The 20,568-nt window shown below is 32.7% G+C and overlaps 1 protein-coding gene across 1 annotated transcript in view; it reads left to right on the top strand.

Moving 5' to 3' along the window:
* LOC127717709 (uncharacterized) overlaps positions 1–11,555 on the top strand; it is a 31,759-nt gene extending 20,204 nt beyond the window's left edge. Inside the window, exons 4-7 of the mRNA XM_052223472.1 lie at positions 114–275; positions 1,453–1,668; positions 3,101–3,292; positions 10,994–11,555. Coding sequence (XP_052079432.1) covers positions 114–275; positions 1,453–1,668; positions 3,101–3,292; positions 10,994–11,530 — 1,107 coding nt within the window. The 3' untranslated portion in view covers positions 11,531–11,555. The remainder of the gene's footprint in view (positions 1–113; positions 276–1,452; positions 1,669–3,100; positions 3,293–10,993) is intronic.
* The last annotated feature ends 9,013 nt before the right edge of the window (positions 11,556–20,568 follow it).

The raw sequence follows: 20,568 nt of genomic DNA, 5'->3' as shown, positions 1-20,568 counted from the left end.
ATATTTTATAATCTTTTATATCTTATAGCTAGTGCCCCTTTAAAAAGCTTGTTATTTTGAAACAGAGCAGTGACTGTCCTTGAAATACTTATTTTATATAATGATTTTTTTAGAATAAACTACGAGAACAATATAGACCATTTTCTGAAAAAAGTCATCTTCACACCAGTTTGTCACATGACACAGTTCCTAGGGAAACAAAACTGTTCCCTCCGTGCATGTACAACTTACAAAGAGTATTGCAAAACAGACATAGGTTAAAGCATCACTCCAGGGTAAGTACTGTCTTCCTATTATTTGATGTGATATTTTAGATTACCAAATGGCATCATGGGCATCCTTTCTTTCCCTTTCCTCTGAAATCTGTATCATACATTTTCATCATTAATGTTAAAACATTAATGATGAAAATGTATGATACAGATTTCAGAGGAAAGGAAAAGAAATGATATGGTGTAGCAGTTCTTGATACAAAATTACTAAATGCACATGAAAAAACAAAAAGCAATACAAGAGCACTTTTATTGCTGTTCTTCATCTTTATGTCACAATCAGGCCATGGGCATGGATAAAAAACTCGCACCTCACTTGTGTTTCTAGAAAAACCATCATGTACTTCTAAAATCAAAAGTAGCAACCCAAAAACCAGGGAATAACACATGTAACACAGCATCCAAATTTGTTTTAAAATCGAAGACTTTTACTATCTGACATTACTTGGAAACACATGTAGTGACTATATAAATATACAAATATGAATATATCTATACAGACTAGTACCACATCTTATTTCTATTTACTGCAGGGTTTGTTGCTCGTGCTGTGTGGATGCAGTAGAATGTGTCCCCGTGCTTGTGGTATATGCCCTTATATTTTACAATTATGGGTTGTTTGCCTGTGAGGGAGCTTTCACATGTTTATTATATCTTTTTTTCTTAATTGTTTATTCAATAGTATGGTGTTTGGATGTATGAATACTCATCCACGCTTGCTGTTTTTATTATTGCCCCCTGCTGTGGTTTTACTTAGATTTCTTATAATCTCTGTTTTTGTCGTGTGTTTGTTTTATGTCTGTTTTGTATTAATTAAGTCTTTGCGTCAGGCATTTTATAACACTTTTTGTAAGAGCTCTTTTACTGCTTTGCCTATTATTTGTTTTACACACTGTGACTTGAATGAAGAGTTGTCTCATTTGCACTAATACCACATCTTCTTATTTCTATAGACATATGGTGAAATGACAATCTGCATAATAAAAAATTGTTTGATGTTTCTATAAATTACTTTACAATCTATACATGCTATACATTCATTAAGTTTCATAGCCTACTTTACAATCTATACATGCTATTATACATTCATTAAGATTTATAGCCATAAGTTTTAATCTGATAAATGTAACAGAAGGTAGTAATAGGAAAAGTATAATTAAAACTGTAATTTGTTTCTTAGATTCAGCTCACATTGTTTTTAAAAGAGATTGGAATGCCAATTCATGAAGCTCTTATGTACTGGAGGAGGGAATACTCCATTGTTGTTGACAACCAAGATGGCTGCTATCACAATTGGAAAGATAATGAGAAATGTTATGTTTATAATATCAGGCATTTGTATGGATTAGAGGGATCTCACATAAACTACAGAGCTCACTGCTGTAACTCACTTCAGGTGATACACTTTTAAATCATCATTTTCTCAAATACATACTGATATGTAGGTTTATGTTAAAACACACACCACATAATAAAAACAAACCTGAAACTACTTCCAAAACCAAACTTAAGATGGAACAGTGATAATCTTCAACACTACATTTGTTAATATTGACAAGAGGAAATGGTTCAGTTGTTCAACTTTTTTTCTTTCTTGAATTTTGAATTTCAATAATTGTTTTATTACATCTATATAATATGCCACTGTCAGGTAAAGTTAAGGAACATTGTCAATGTTTTTAAATAAAACTATAAAACTGGGGGTGGAAGGGGGGATAATTGATGTTTAGGCTTCATCAAATTAATTCCTAGTTCTTCGAACTCCTACTTTTGAAACACGTATCCACTGCTTTAAATTATACTCATGCAGCAGTTTCTGACAGGCAATAGGAGCAAATTCTTAGGTCTGTTCCAGAATTAATTGTGTGGGAGTTGGAAGGCATATAATGTTAATAATAAAGGGGTATTGGGTTTGAAACAAGTTTCCACAAAAAGAAAGCATCAATTTTTAATACAGGTTATATGGGCGAAAAAGTGTCCCCAAGCCTCCCTATATTTAAGTTTGGAATAAACCTTATAACATTGCTATTTGTGAAATAAAATATTTAAGGATGTTCGCTATTCTGTTTCAAAATAACAAGCTTTTTAAAAGACTGTTATAAATTGATAGTATATAAATAAAGGAACTAAAAAAACAGAAAAAAATGAAGGGTCTCGAGATATAAGCCTTTGGAAATTTGGCGGGAAATACTGCTCTCTAGATTTTTCATACATCTAACATTGACACCTTTTTTCTTTCAAAAACATTGAAAAAATAACAAGGATTTTATAAGATTTTCAAAGATGACATTTTAAATTATATGTAATCAAATTATGGAAAGAAAAGTAGGGGTAAGTGGGCAAATTTTTTAATGGCTCTACATGGATAAAACCAGAGGATTCTGAATATCTGGCAAAAATTCAAAAACAAGAGGAGTGAACATCCTTAAATATTGTATCATTGGGTATATGATGCAAATGCAAACCATAGCCTGACTTTTTTATAGATGCTTTAACATGTCATAAATCTTAAATTTTTGGTAAACAATAGGTTTATTGGGAATAGTGTTAAGATAAACCTCAGTCAGATTTGATAGACCCTGGCTATGGGAGTTTTGCGAATTTCACACTCTAAACTACTATTGTTCAAATAAAGATGTGTTTGTCATTTTCATTAAATTTTAGTTATAGATCTAGTAGAACTTTTGATAATTATTAATGTTTTAACATGTTCACAAGACATGTTTGATATTGAGATTGACAAGTTCTGTTGATATATTTTCATTTCATATGATTTTGAATACAAAACAAACAGAGACAGTTTGAACAAATTTGATTTATTATTTCAGAACTTCACACCATTTACAGGAGAAGTTGGTGGTTGTCCTTTAAAACATTTCGACAGGGAACATTTGAACTGGTTACTAAGTGATATGGGGATACCAGACATAGACATACAGATGGTTGAAACACTGGTCAAATTCCAGAAATATAGTCAAGCATGTGGTACAGTTCTACACAGTAAGATGACCTGTGTGAAGGTACTTAATAACATAAACAGTACCAATTTTGCTGCACCAGATGCACATTTCAACAGTTAATGTCTTTTCAGTGATGCTCGAGGCCAAAATTATTTGAAAATCCAAAACGTAATGCAAATGTTTTAGAGCTGATAAAGCCAAGGAGGACCAGAAGTAAAGCCAAACCCTGACATTGAATCAGAGTTCTGCATTATGGAGATACATATTTTAAATTTCTTACAGTTTCTGACAGTGTATTGGTTTAAAACAATGCAAGTCTGATGGTCTATATAAATAAGAAGATGTGGTATGAGTGCCAATGAGACAACTCTCCATCCATTTCACAATGTATAAAAAGTTAATAATTATAGGTCAAATACGGCCTTCAACATGGAGCCTTGACTCACACCGAACAGCAAACTATAAAGGGCCCCAAAATGACTAATGTAAAACAATTTAAACAGGAAAAATCAATGGTCTAATCTATATAAAAAACAAGAAACGAGAAACACCTATGAACCACACCAACAATTGACAACCACTGAACAACAGGCTCCTGATTTAGGACAGGTGCATAAAAATGCTGCGGATTTAAACGTTAGGAGTATTTCTCATTTACCATTGTTAATTATACAAAATCTAATCAATCAATCAATACTAGGTTTCTGTTGACCTTTTAAAAAAAAAACTTCTATGAACCATTACATCTGTAGTAGGAATTTCAAAAAGATTCCTTATTTATTTTCATGCTTTCCCAAAGTGTTGACAGGTAGAAACTTCACCCAAAATGCAGTTGCTTAATAGTTTTGTAGTTAAGTGCCAGTCTGTCTAAGAATAAGGCAAATTATTAAATTTCCAAACCATGACATATTTGATTATTTAATAATTATAGAATATTCATCTCATGCACAAAATATGATAACTCTTTAAGTCAATCAAAATAGAAATGTATAATCACATTTTAGATATCACTAGCCAGTCAACACTGAGGTTGTGAGTTTTAATCCCGCATGTGGCAGGTGCACTTGACTCCAATCTTAATTGATAGTCTAGTCAATTTAGTGAACAACCTGCAACTAATGCAACACAAAGTTTTTCTCTGAAAAACAAGTCTGTTACTATCTATGAACAACATACTAAAATTATACAAAAATATATTTTGCGGAAAGTGGTGTAATTAAAATTTTTTGTAGTAAAAGTAAGGTTATATGAGTTGCTTCCCCTTATTTGCCAAAGTTGAAAAAAATTAATGTATGCAAAAAGTATTCAGTATTTTTTAAAACAGTTGAAATAATACAATACAATACATAATTATCTCAATTTAAAAAAATAATATTACAAATGCATCACTTTCTTGTCTCAAAATTTGTATATTTGAATAAAGATATAGACCGCAATTGTGTTCTGCTATTTTACAATCCAAGAATCTAATTCTCCATCACAGTGTTAGTATGTAACCTATAAATGGAAAACTGTCCTGAATTAGATTAACCAACTTAGTCACAATCTTACTCGGTATTTGAAAGAATTCTGCCCGTGTGTTAAAGGCACTGACAGTTAATTTTTTGTTGGGGGGGAGGGTTCTCGAAACACATGTTTTGTCCTTTACAAAAAAAATGTTAATACAAGACATAATTTTGAAATTCAAAGTCTTTAATGTATTTTTCCCCACAACTCTATACAGAAAACAATATTTTTATTTTCATTTTCCTTCTGGAACAAACATGTTAAGATTTAGAATCGAACAATGTTTTTCATAAAAAAATAAGAATGATGAGTGTTAAATGTTTGTATGTTAAATATTTTTTCACAAATGAAAATTTCAAGCTCCTCGAAGCAAATAGCTACTCATGTAATTAGCGACGATCTCAGTCCTCACTCACCATATAAATAAAGCTTTGGCTGTAACACTGAATCCACTTTTCACTTTGGTTGCTAATCGGATGTGTACGGATTTATATTTTAGTCGGTGCCAACAGTATTTATTCATCAACTGTAATTAGCTTTGAACTAGCTATTAGAACTCAGTGTCTATTTGTTAGTGGTTATATACTCCGTGCTTATCTTTTTTGAGTCGAACCCTTTCCAACTGAGTTTTACAATTTGTTCTTATGTTGTTTGCTATTTCAAAACTGCTCCTGATTATGGGAGGGTTGAGTGCTCGCAAACATGGTTAACGCTGCACACTATTAATATGATTATCACAAGAAAGTGGCCCTTTATTATTTGGTGGTTATTGTTTGCTGTCTGTCGTATTTGTTTTTCCATTTATTGTCTTAACAGTTTTATATTTTAACCATGAGCTATTATAGTTATTAACATCCACACCCACATCATTGTTTTCTCTTGTGGAAAGTTTTCTCGTTGGCAATCATACAACATCTTCTTATGTTTTTAAAGTGGGGATATTTTACAATAAATTATGGTTTCACTGGCAAGCGATCAAACATACTACCAAGAAATCACTGATAGAGTTTAGTGGACCTTAAAAGCTAAACATTTATATTCTTTAGGCATGAGGTGTATTTTTTTTAATATTTTTTTAGTTTCGTTCAAATGAGTTGAATACAGGTCAGCACATTCAGGAAGCAGAAAACGGCGTCTTTAACATTGATATTTCTATAATAGAGTATAATCATGAATAAAGAAAGATTTGAGGTTTTTAAAGTCAATGAGAAAGCAACCCAAACGACTAACAAAAACCAACAGACATAATTTCAGATTAGAGTCCTCATTAGACATGACTATCTAAACGCTAACTCTGGCCATACTTTTTTACAGTTATAGGCTAAAGCTGATTACCTTTTATTAAATTAATTCAATGAGATATCTTAAAGAAGGAACTTTGTAATGCTTTTCTTTATATATATATATATATCTTTGACCATAATATTTTCATACAGCAGACAACCCATGTTAGTCCTTTGTCATTATCATTTGGTTAATGTTTCAGACCACCACGTACAGGTTTTACCTTACTGGGTACACACATAAGGTGCTGTTACTATTAACACTTCCTCCAGGAAGTGATCACATCAATTCATTCAACAGTGCTTATCTCATTTTCAACATCCAAAATTGAACCACTTTGGTACAATTACTCTTATAATCATATTGAAGAAGCTTCCCTTGAAATTGCCTTAAACAATATTAGATCTATATTTCATGCTAATTCAGTGAACTAGTAAATGTTATCAAATTTAAAAAAGCTCATATATCTGAAATTAAACTTGGATATTGATAGAGCTTGCTAAATAAAATTAGTCTGTGTTTAACTGTGACTTTACAATTCAAATGTTGAAAAAGCAGCTAATGAAAAAATAAACAAAAAAAGGACTACAATCAATGACGATGCAAGGACATTAGAAAAATAACTCTTCCAGCAATTAATATGACAAAATCAAAGTCTAACCAAACTGATTTACAGTTATTTTTTAACACAATCATTTTTTTTGTTTATTATACCTACACGTATAATTACTATAAATACATAACAGAAACATAAGATAAAAATTTCAAACTTCCACAAAATGCAATTCTTTAAAACTGAGTTTTACTGTGTGTTTATTTATTCTACAAAGTCTAGAGAAACTAGGGGTGGGTTGAGTTCTCACACAATATGTTTTACCCCAGCCACATTATTGCACTTATCCCAAGTCAGGAACCTCAAGATCTAGCCTTTGTTTGTCTTGTGTGTTTTTTGGGTTTTTTTTGGAAAATTTTGTTCACATAACAATTAAGATTGATCGTAAGTATACTGAATTGTCCATGACTTACGATCAATCTTAGTCGTAATTTTTTTTTGTGAAACCGACTCAAGGCCTTTAAGGTGGTGTCCATTTAGCTGAACTAGTGTACAAAATAATTAAGGGGTCAGCTGAAGCCTACCTCCGTGTGCCGGATTAACTTGCTATGTTAAAGACCCATTATAGTGGCCTTGTTTTCTCTATGACACATTCCCTGTTTACGTTTTCAAAATTCAAACTGGAAATAACCAAGATTTTGAAATTTTCATTTTTTATGCCCCTCACTTAGGGGCTTTATGTTTTTCGGTCTGTGCGTCCGTTCGTTCGTTCGTCCGTCTATCCCACTTCAGATTAAAGTTTTTTGTTAAAGTTTTTGGTCAAGGTAGTTTTTGATGAAGTTGAAGTCCAATCAACTTGAAACTTAGAACACATGTTCCCTATGGTATGGTCTTTCTAATTTTAATGCCAAATTAGAGTTTTGACCCAAATTTCACGGTCCACTGAACATAGAAAATGATAGTGCGGGTGGGGTATCCATGTACTATGGACACATTCTTGTTTTGTAATTAGTTCGTAAAACAAAATAGTTCACACAACAAATCGATTATTATTGATATTGATAATAAGAGGAATACATATGCATATAAACATACGATAATATAGTCTGTCTATATATGTTCTTTTTTGTATATAGATCAAATTTCAAAAATATATTAACCATTAACAACGGAGATTTTCTACGTTTCCAGTTTTCGACGTTTTTCACTAAAAATCACTCATTTCACCTCAAAATTACTTCATTTTGAATAATAATAACTAAATGACTACATAATAGTCTATTAAGATAAGGTTTCCTGTCTTCAACAAGCTTTAGGTCTAAAAATGTTAACATAGATAACAATTTTTCTTCTTTTCCAGTTTTCAGCATTTTTTCTCTAAAAACCACATATTTCACCCAAAAATAACCTTTTCCGCAAATTATGTTAATGTATAGTTTTAGTTTGTTGTTAGTACAAGTCTATATTTTAATTTGCACTAAAAAAACTTGTGTTGCAATTATTTGGAGGTTGAGTGATTTTAGAGCTAAATTGACTAGGCTATGACTAGGATTGTCAGTTTTCCTACCAAAGGTTGGTGGTTCTCTCCGGGCACTCTGGCTTCCTCCACCAATAAAAATTGATCGCCACGAAATAGCACAATAGTGTTGAAAGTGGCGTTATACACAAATCAATCAAATTTTAGAAAATCCCTGGCAGTATTATATATTAGCACATCGAAGTTCTATATGTTTTTCTATATATCCTATGTAAATTCAGCCAATTTCAATTTCAAATAATTTTTATTACGAGAACCGCAGATCTAGATTCACAATGATTGCAAAAATAAATACTATAAAAATATAAATTTCAGACCTAAGCTTCCATCTCGTTGTTTTTTTTTTGTCTGATTGTCAAAATTCCTTTCCCAAGATTGAAATAAGCAATTGTCATTAGTTAATCATTGAATCATTTTTCTAGACTTTTATAGTGTCTTATATGAACCTTCAAAATTATTTATCAAATGCTAAGTTATTCTCTTGATGGAATATGGTAATAGATTAGTGTATACATTTGATGACACTCAAATTTGGAGGGTCATCAATTGTATAAAGGCATTTTTTGACAACTTTTTGAACAAGGTGGCCAAGTGGTCAAATTAGTTCATCTACAATTATGAGTAGCCTACAGCTGTCAACACTGAGTGTGAGTTTGAACTCTACTCATGCAGGTGTGTTAGACTAATCTTTGTTTAAGAAGTATGGCAGTTTTCCTGCAAAGGTTCTTGATTCTCTGCAGGTTCTGGCTTCCTCCACCAATAAAATTTGGCCACCATGATATAGATTGCTGAATGTGGCGTTAAACACCAATAAACTATCAATCAATCTTGACAACTTTTGACCTTTTTGATATCTTTTACAAATTCTCGTTAAGATTTCAGAGTGCAGGGTTGCAGAATTGATCAGTTTTGAAGTCTTAATACCTTTCATAGTTTCTAATTGAAAGTCTAACAAATTGTTGATCCCTGCAGTGTTGTTATGAATATTAGAGAGAATTTTGCTAGTGTGTTCACAGAATTCCATCTATCAATGAAACATATTTACTCTTACTAAAGTGTTCATTTTCATGGTTCATTGGTCAATGTTAAGTTTTTGCGTTTTGGTCTGTTTTTATTATTACCATAAGCAATCGGTGAAACTATATTTAGTGTGTGGAATAATTGTAAGGTGTGCATTTCTATCTGACAGGATTTATCTGACCTTGACCTCATTGTCATGAATCTTTAAAAATGTTAAGTTTATGTGATACTTGTAGTTAAATCTTTATCTTTAAGACTTTTAAAATAAAATCAATGGTCAGTAAAGCAGGCCAGACATTTCAGCGTGTGCACTCTGGACTAATTTTACATTTTCACCACAATTTGTATTTCTGTTATTTTTCTACTCGAGGAAAGTCACAAAAATTAGTTGGTTTACAGTATTCTTAAGGTATTAAACATGTGTATAAACTGTGTCATCTGTCTATTCAGACCAGGGTATTTGAATTTTAGAGAAGTTTCTCTTTATAAGAAATGTATTTCATTATATACTGAAGAAATGTATTGCATGCACTTCAATGTTTATTTCAGTTATCCTCAGCAGTCATATTAGCTGAAGACCGCCTCCGGGTGCAGGATTTTCTCGCTGTGTTGAAGACCCATTGGTGGCCTTGGCCTGTTTTCTGCTCTTTGGTCGGGTTGTTGTCTCTTTGCAATTGGCACATTCCCTGTTTCCATTCTCAATTTTACATTGATTACTTAAATATACATCATTGAACATATGAAAATGAGGAGATGTGATATTATTGCCAATGAGACAGCTATCCACTAAACTTCAAATGAAGTGGATGTAAGCAATTATAGGCAACCGTACGGCCTTCAACAATGAGAAAAACCGAAACCGTATAGTTGGCTATAAAAGGTCCTGACGTGAAAAAAATTAAACAATTCAATTGAGAAAACTAACGGCCTAATTTATAACAAAAGGATTTAAGAAAAACAAATATGACAGACATGAACCAATAACAACCACTGAACTACAGGCTCCTGACTTGGGACGACACATACAGAATGTGGCAGGGTTAAACATGTTTGAAGGTGCCAACCCTCCCCTAACCTTAAACAGGGGTGAAACGGCACAACACAAGAACAAACTATGCAATACAATAAACAAAAATCAAATATGAGAAAAAGCAAAAAATTGCAACAACTCAATTACAGGCTCCTGACATAGGACAGGCACATATAGAATGTGGCGGGGTTAAAATGTTTGAAGGCACCAACTCTCCCCTAACCTGGGACAGTGGTTTAACAGTACAAACTATAAAAATCAGTTGAAAAGGGCTTATGTTACACCACTGTCCCAGGTTAGGGGAGGGTTGGCTTGCCTTCAAACTAGTTTAACCCCGCCACATTCTGTATGTGCCTGTCCCAAGTCATAGGGGGGGGGGGGGGGATGATCTGATCCCAGATCCTGCTTATTGTTTTGTCAGATTCTCTTATCCCACTTATTATTGTAATAATAATGCCTATAATTTCACGTGTCCAGCTCAACTTCGTTTCCTGTTTTCAGGCACAATAATTTAACTTGAATCACGAGCCACACTTACAAAAAATCGGCCAATCCTGTGTCACGCTTAGATTCAAATGAGACCCACTTAGTAGGTTTAGGTAAATGATAGAGTTAAATGATTAACACAGTACATATTTCTGTAGGGTTGTGTGAAGGCTTTGGCAAAAAAATTAAGAAAACAAATTTCGACAAAATTTATACCTCAAACCACGAAAAAATTGGAACCCACAAAAATAAATGAATTTGCAGTACCTATTTTAGATTGGCAACTGTAAATGCAATTATTTTCTGTACTTTTACCAGGTAATTTATTTTAGTATTTCATTTCAGAGGGTGGTTGATTCTCAAAACAAAGAGATTTTAATAGACAGTTCTATAGATGGACAGGACTCTTCATTTTGTCAGTCAAATTTGTGTAATGGGTGCAGGCATGGCTGTGGTCAAAAACAGCATGTTTTGTCTGAACAAACTGCTTGCTCAAGTATGGCTGAGTTACACAAGGAACATAAATGCGGAAATTCAAATGAAGATAGAACTTCAATTAGTGATGTAACTAAATCAAAAGAAAATCAGAATTCATTGATGTGTTCTGGGAATGACAGACGAACAAGCTGTAATAATGCAAAATTTGATTCAGTATTGAAAAATGAAATTACATTGAATTTACATCAAAGCAGGAATATTACATCTAATGAATATGACGTTAAGAACTGTTCATGTAACGTTATATCTTCCTACGAAGAAGGAAAAAGGTTTATATTGTCAGATTGTGATGATGGCATAGATTTAAAGACTGAAAGTCCTGTTATTCTTCACAAACCTTCAGATTTTTATTTCCGTTTAAGAAAATTCCCTGTTGATTGTTAAATTATTATTAAAGAAGGAATATTTATTATTATTATTGTACAGCAAAGGCAAATTTCCTATAAATTGTAACCAAATGCTTGTTTGCCAATATCCTGATAATCTTCATGTCTAAAATTAATATAACTATACATTGTCTCAAAATATAATACACTATTTGTACAAGACAAAGAAACAGTTAGAATGGGAGCATTTGGAGGCTTTGCTGGACACATCCATCCATTTATTGAGACAAGGACATATAAAATGCATGTTTTGAGACAATATATGGTTGTTGTCCTTGCGCTAAATTGACACTCATAAGTGTATTAACCAATTTGTTGTCATTTCAACAGCTTTTTGTCTCTCTTTCATTGATCCTTTTAACTCTTCCAATGAGTAAATGGATGAAAATGGTTAAACAGATCGTTTGTTTTTGCCATAGGGGCTTAGTATGTGAATAAAAGTTACAAAAGGTACATTTTTTTGGAGTATAATAAAAATATATATATTCCAAAAGACCCAAAAAGTGAAAAAGTATATTTTAACAAAATGCATTTGACTAGCAGGTCGAATAACGGATGTTCTTAAACCCTGCTGACTGCCATTGCAATTGCCAAATAAATGGATCACCAGATTTAACAAAATGGATCTTAATTTTTAATTTAATACCAAACAGAAAACAATAAACTTGCAGAAAAGATGGTACATGTATACCGCAAACCTGAGGTGCAAAAATTTGTACACCATATCCGGATTTCGACTCAGAGACATTAAAGGTATTGAATTAATAATTAAGATCCATTTTGTTACATCTGGTGATCCGTTTATTTGGCAATCGCCATGGCAGTCAGCAGGGTTTAAGAACACTATTGTTTGACCTGCTAGTTAAATGTGTTTTGCTAAATTAAAAATATACTTTTTCACTTTTTTGGTCTTTTGGAAAATGTTTGTGCTGTATTTAGACCCCTCTACCAAGAAGTTTGTTTTGCATGCACAAGTATAAATATTGTAGTTTTTATCCAGCACAATCGTAGGTTTGAAGGTTGTTTTCAATTTAGACATGTAAATGCTATATATATATAGCTAAGAATCAAATGAGTCTGTTTTATATGCATCAATATGTTTTTTTTTACAATTTTGAGAAGGAAACTTGACTTCCCTACCAATTGCCAGCCCTCTCTCAGGGTCTGAATTACACTTTTTCCTGAGTCGCATTTGTCTCTTTTACATGCAGAGATGCAGGTCCAAACCTGATGTAGGTCTTGTTTCTATATGAAATGCACTCTAAACTCAATCAGTCTCAACAATTCCTAAAATGAGCAATCTCTGACTATATGTATGAATGTTTAACAACAAACACGAAACTGCTGATAAAAATATCTTTATCACTATGTTTTTTATTTTAGGATGTATTGATAATGTTATATAATTGATAGGTTGACACAAAGATCAGGTTTTCTTGCTTTTATGATCCAAGAAATTCATTCAATCTGTGTTTACAGCTATGATGAATGAAATCTTTCTTAAAAAATCCTTATTGTAGAAAATACCAAAGCATAGAAATATGCACAATGTACATTGTAAGGCTTGGAATTATATCTTGTGACACAAAATTGTAATGAAAGTTTATAAGCCAACAAATTGGTCTCACAATCCAAATCACAAACATCCTAAACATTAATATGTATTGCTGTACCATTATATTGCCATTACATGTTGTACACTGCTGGTGATGCTGGCCTTTAAAACAGTCAATCAAGTTTAGCATAAAGAATTACATTATACAAAGAAGAATGATATTTGTACTTTATTTGGCTTTTGTAACTTTTTTCAGTCGAGCATCGCTGATGAGTCTTTTGTTGATTAAACAATTGTCTTGCGTACAAAATTTGAATCTTGTTATCCATGATGAGTTTATCCTCAGATACTATTATCAGAAGGTCTACTATATTTGGTGAATGGAATTCAATTAATGTCCTGTCCAGTGCACAATATATATCTTACCATTACTTCATTTTCATTGTTACAATGGTCAACGTCAAGATTTCTTGATTAAGTCAGTTTCTCAGATACTGTAAGCAGTAAGTCGACTATATTTGGTGTTTGGAATAAGTGAAAGGTTTTCACAAGTTCCTGACTTGGGACAAGCAAATACAGAAAATGACTGGGTTCAAAATGTTAACCCGTGCACAAAACCCAATTCATGACCAGGGACAATTATGTAAAATCTACATTGGAAATATGTAGCACTTTTCAAAATACTTTAATATTGAAACAAAAACAAGTAACTGTGAACTACTAAACCAATTCATGACTGATTGATTGATGATGGCATAAAACCTAACTTTCAGCACACTACTAAAATCATTGTGGTCAGTTTTTATTGACAAAGGAAGCCGGAATACCTTATGTGAATAACCACTTTCGACAGAAAAACTTTCATGTGAATCCTTACCAATTCGTGGTATATTTGCTTCCTTCAAGTTGAACATGCTGAGATGCAATGTATGGAATATGTTTTGGTGGAGACCTGAGTAAGTATATTATTTTTGGAAGAAAAAGATACACTGAAAGCAACAACGGCTCATAGCAGCTTGGTTGGTGTGATCTGCTTTCATTGTATTTCAAATTGTCCTTTCGTGTATCTTTTCGCCTCAGAGCTATCAGCTCTTCGATGATGGTTCACTGGTGAATATTTAGTTTCCTGATTAGGCCCGTTTATCGGATACAGTAATCAGTAGGTCAGCTATATGGAATGATCTCTAGTTGTACATGTCCAGTTGGCAGGGTTATTTGACGTTGACATCATTTTCACGCTTCTTTGTCAGTGTGATTTTTTCGTGAATAGTTCTGTGCCTCAGATACTATAAGCAGTAGGTAAACTAAAGTTGGCGTAATTTTGAGGTGTACAAGATTAATGTATCAACATATAACACTCTGTAAATATATGTTTCCATTTAACAAATTTTAAGAGTAACATGTATATATTACTAGTATGCAAAAATATAAATGACTTGATCCTTGTTCGCCTCAATGAACCCGTGGAGGCATGTGTCCGGTGGTGGTGGTGGCGTCAATGATTTGTTATAGTTTGTGATAGGTTAATTTTAGGGAAACCATCATGGTAAGTTAATGATATTTGGTATTTCGTTGTATTAGTTTTGCACATTCAATTTCCATAAAAATTGTAGCTCGTTGACTTCGAAACTTTCGCATAACTTTTCATATTGGGTCAGTTTTTGGGTAACCTCTTCCAACAACAAAAATATGGTATGCAGTTATATTCATACCATCGACATATTTTATTTTCATGGAGATTTGTTGGTCATGGTTCACTGACTTTGTAGGTTTTGCATAGTTTACACCTAATAGGGTTGCCATTTTAATTTCAAAATTTGTATTACACTATCAAAATTAAATAAAGGAGACACAAAGTTCTGTGTCAACAGTTTATTAATTCAGTAAACCTAGGATTTACAATATATTTTCTGAATTCAAAATGTATATATTTATTTCTAATCGATCCTTAACATATTAGAATAAATTATATGTATTGTTATTGATAAGCATAACGGCAACATCGGTTTTGTTTGATCAGAAAATAAACTAATTATATTATTAACACAGAATGTTCTTTTTTTATAAAGGTTACATTGTGGAACCTATACAAGTCTCTCATGTGTGTAATTTCAATAGTATAAATGAAAAGTTAAAAATTATTTCAACGTCAAATGACCTTGACTGAGGGGAAAAGACCAAATAATCTCCATGAGAATGAGTGCGTCACTGCTACTTATCAATGACTATATCTTATGTGATCCCCCTAAAACTGACACAATCACATATTTCTACAATCGTTGACTCCGCCTTCGCTTTCGCAGGAAACAAAACTCCTTAGTCTTCCCTCACATATTAGTGAACGCTCCCCTTCCAGCTTGCCATATTAACTGTGGATAATGGTTTATTAACCCAATAAAAGAACAAATTGTTAAATTGATCACTGGAAAAGGCATGACTTTTAAGATCAGTACTAAGCACAAAAGCACTGATCTAAAAGTATTCGAATATACTGAAATCTAATTTCAAGTAATAAAAAAAGTCATGTTCTTTCAAACTTAAATATCAATCATTACACCTCAAACAGATTTAGTGTAAAGATTTAGTAGTCCAAGAAATACATGATAATTCCTAAATATGAATATCGACAGGATGCATAAGATTTAAATTGGATGCCAATGTATGTATTGTTATTGTGAAACTGCCTATTCTAGAGGTGGCGTGAATCAGAAGTGGATACTAAAAAACTCCAAAGATCTTTTAGAGTACATACAATCTAAGACTCTCTCATCTTGCAATAGTATTAAAACATTTGACTTTCTACACTTTACACAAATATTCCCCATTTCAAACTAAAAGACAAATTGAAAGAGTTGGTATTACTTTGTTTCATTAAAAAGAATGGCGAACGTAGATACAAGTATCTTGTCTTGGGGAGGGATAAATCTTACTTTGTAAAGAATCACTCTGATTCAAACAAAAAATTCTCTGAAACTGACATTATCAAGATGCTTGATTTCTTGATTGACAACATATTTGTTACGTTTGGAGGACGTGTTTTTCAACAGACTGTTCCAATGGGAACCAATTGTGCCCCTCTTCTTGCCGACTTGATTCTTTATTATTATGAGGCTAACTTCATACAGGAACGTCTTAGGAAGAAAGATAAGAAGTTAGCAATATCCTTTAACTCTACGTTCCGCTATATAGATGATGTTCTGTCACTATATAATACAAAATTTGGTGACTATTTTGAACGAATCTATCCCATCGAACTAGAGATAAAGGATACTACAGATACAGTTAAGTCTGCCTCATATCTTGACTTACATCTAGAAATTGACAATGAGAGTCGGATGAAAACAAAACTTTACGACAAAAGAGATGATTTCAGCTTCCCAATTGTGAACTTTCCATTTCTATGTAGCAACATTCCAGCAGCGCCTGCATACGGAGTATATATCTCCCAATTGATACGATATTCACGGGCTTGTGTTTCCTATCATGATTTTTTTGATAGAGGATTGCTGCTCACAAGGAAGCTATTAAACCAAGAGTTCCAAATGGTGAAGTTGAAGTCATCCCTTCGTTAATTTTACGGACGCCATCACGAGTTGGTTGACCGTTATGGAATAACCGTTTCACAGATGATATCGGATATGTTCCTTATGTCGTAACTACAATACCCTCCCTTTTCACTAATGTGACTTTCCGAATTAGACTATTTACCGGATTTGTAATAACATAAGCAACACGACGGGTGCCACATGTGGAACAGGATCTGCTTACTCTTCCGGAGCACCTGAGATCACCCCTAGTTTTTGGTGGGGTTCGTGTTGCTTAGTCTTTGGTTTTCTATGTTGTGTCATCTGATCAATGAGTTTGCCTGTCCCTCTGGTATCTTTCGTCCCTCTTTTAGATTTAACAATTGGAAAAAAAAAATAATTCTATGTTGGTACCGATAAAAACATTAGAGCTGCGTCGGATAGAAATCGACCTTGTGCAAGTGCACGTAAACATGTACATATACAAGACTTTGATTGATTTCGGAACATTCAAATATGAAATAAAAGATGAATTTTGGTCTGTTTTGTAGGGTTTTTATATAAACGCAATTTTCAAGCAGTTACATTATTGCATAGGAGATTTTTTCAACACGAATAAGTTAACAGATGCATTGATATTCATTTGCATAAGGACAATTTCTATGCGACGCAGCTTATCGTTCAAATAATTTACCACATTAACAGTATCTTTACGGATATGAATATTCAATAGATCTCTATATGTTCATATGGATCGTTTTTGTAATTCACAAACTCTATTAACAACATCTCCGTTTAGGGTGGGCTATTTCGTTTGGAATTAGATTTCTAAACGAAGTTTCTTATTTTGAAACAAAATCTCTGTATCATCATGTATGAAATAATTAAGTGTTCATTTTTATTTTTATCTTTTTTGATTTGGAGTATTGAAATCTATAAAAGCCTGAAAAATAAGAAAGACGTAATTTGCCTTTTCCAATTGAAAGAAAACTCTATATCAATATTGGAAGGCCTTTTTGGATTCTAAAAAGTCCGATAATTAAACACATCAAGTTTTTAAACAAATTGCGAGCAAGTCATCAACATATTATTATATCACGTACAGAACTCGGAATAATACACTAGTTTACCTTGTCGACCACTGGGTACCCATTTCTTTACGTTCAAGAGTAGGATTAAAGTGACTGGAGCATAGATAAAGACATATTCCAGCACATAACACACACACGGACTGTTATATTTCAACACATATACTAGTTCCGTCAGTATATCTTCATAAGCCCAACCTGTTCGTTTTACTGCGTAATCAGAATAGAAAAATTCAGGTTTGTGGAAATTCACGTTGTGATTTGCATGTTGATTGCTAAAGCTGTTAACAACTCCCATTCCAAAAAATAGAAGCAAAACCATAGATTTATAAACTCCATATACAAATATTCTTGATCTGAATTCCACTTTTGAACATTTTGTCATAGCCATTACGCCAAGTGCAAATATAAAACACACGACGGGGAATGTGTAGCTATCTAACACGAAAGGACTAATGCCATATAAATGACATTTTGACTTAAGCCAGATCACGGACGCAAAGATTTCATGAAAAAATCCGATTAACAAAACGATAAATAAACTTTTTGAAAGCCTGAGGTCAAAGTTCAAGAATGTCGACGGAAGTGCTATTAATATCAGCATTCCAAAAACCAGAGTCAACGCAATGTTGGCTAGTTGAACATTTTGAAGGACGCTTCTGGCAGATATGATCGAAAGAAAGACGAACATTTTACACCTGTTGTTCTTTTCTTCTCTCCTGTTGTTATGACTTTACTTTCGATCTAATCTCACCTTAATTATACAAAAAGCCAGAACACTGTTACATCAGTACAAATTTTAATAATATAAACACGTTATTAACTTGCCTTCTATAACTGTTTTGTTTTATCTTTCATTAATAAATAATTTCAAATCGTATGCTACGTTATGTTTTCTCATTTTTTTTATAATGCAACAGGTTTTGTTACATCAGCCATGGAGCAAAATATCTATTGATCATGAAATTATACGCTTAATTCCTACATATACATATGCAATAATAATGTTTATAAAAGATAATTTATAAATAATTGGTAAGATAACGTTAACAATACATGAATGTAAACACAAATAAAGGTACAAGTGTAACTTTGATGTTTTAATTGCTTGGTTAACCACGATGATGACCCTATCATTGTTTAATGTCAAATGGCAAATATTACACGCATAAATTATCAGGGCGTGAACATGTGAATGTTATAGGGATCATTAATGCTTTTCTAATTTAAATATGTGGTTACAGTTGACATAAAACCCAAGTTCGATACTGACAACTCTTACTTTTGCCGCTCAGTTTATTATCGTTAATTGATTTGAAAAAATGGCATTTTATTTGCATATTAACATATTGCTGAAGTAACAAATGGTCGTTATATATTTCATTTTACGACGCAATACAATTCACTTACGGCTTTTTTTTTATTTATGTCGTCTGGTGACGGAACATTGTAAATGGCACGTGTAAGAGGGGATATTTTCGATCTAAAATACAATTAAACCGTAGAGAAAATGTATCGGCTGCACAATTAAGGCAATGGACCAAAAATCAATTAGACAAAGATCATTGCTACAGTTTTAGTTCGTCTGTCCCTCAGGATGATCGGACGACAAAATCTGTCTGCCCTGATGATGTCACACAGGATTTTCCTGATTTGACCTTTGTCGAAAAAAACGTATGTGTCGGAGACAATGATGATTGGAGGGTGGGAAATGCGGGTAGTTGAGCTCTCTGTTCTTGCAGATGGTCTGGCTGGATGTAAGATGTGCAACAACCCATTATCGTTATCTCATACAACCCGTGTATTGAATTATGGTCTTGGAGCACTTTTAAAGATATCATGTAAGAATACAGTTTGCCAGTACACAAAAACGGTACAAACTGGAAAGAGACGTCAACAGGTGTTTGATATGAACACAAAGATAGCCTCTGGTAAGAAATGTTCCATTTCCAATCTAAATCATATACGATGCAGTCCGGTTAATCCGCCCACATAAGGCTTTGATCGTATGTATCTCTGCTTAATTATAAACAAATTGTATCAAATTTAATATAAATCGATTCACTGACAAATCAATTTTGAGTAGTTTATTTTATTTCCCAAAAGATATCTGAAATAAATTTTAAAATCAACAAAACAAGTGGGTCATCAGTGTTTTTATCGAAAATGTGTAAGTCTGGTAAATCCGCACATGCGCATTAAATATGTAATTAATAGTTTTGAAAATAATATCACAGACATAAGTATTATGTACCAGAAAATATGAAGCAACAAATTGCATAAAAAAGAATCTTTTAGTGTACCGGGACGTATAAAAGAAGATAAAATTATATGCCCCATATGGTTATTATTTGGTTGATGACGACTCCGGTTAGTTGATTAGTCAGTTGGTACGATCAAAGAGTTCAGCGCAAACATTGGTTTGTTAAAAGCCAGAATATGGTGTCAGTAAGATATAAATGTCTTCACGTAAACTGTTACAGATAAATATATTTGTATTCCATTAAATGCTTCAATATGAGCATTATAATTTATTACAACGATTTTTATATAATTGAGATACACAAATTATTTAATAAATTGTTCATGAGCTAGTATGTAAAAAAATCCGACTTCTGTAGTGTCGCGGTCTACATTGTCTAGAACAAATGAAAGGCATAGTAAGGGAGCAATTATTTGATTCTCGGAGGAGGGGCGAGGCAGAGATTTTTTGAACATTGATTAAAAATTTACCTTTTTTGTATCAAGATTAAAATAAAAGAATGTTTTCAATATCCGTTGAAAAAATATATTGAAGTGAATTCCAAATGGGCAAACAAAAAAGTTGTTACTTGAAAGTAGTCTGGTGTGCTGAAGAAATAACAAACAC

Source organism: Mytilus californianus, unplaced genomic scaffold, assembly GCF_021869535.1.
Source record: "Mytilus californianus isolate M0D057914Y unplaced genomic scaffold, xbMytCali1.0.p SCAF_10, whole genome shotgun sequence".
Classification (NCBI taxonomy): Eukaryota; Metazoa; Mollusca; class Bivalvia; order Mytilida; family Mytilidae; genus Mytilus; species Mytilus californianus.
Note: the sequence above shows the minus strand (reverse complement) of the source record. Positions and strands in the feature narration are given on the sequence as shown.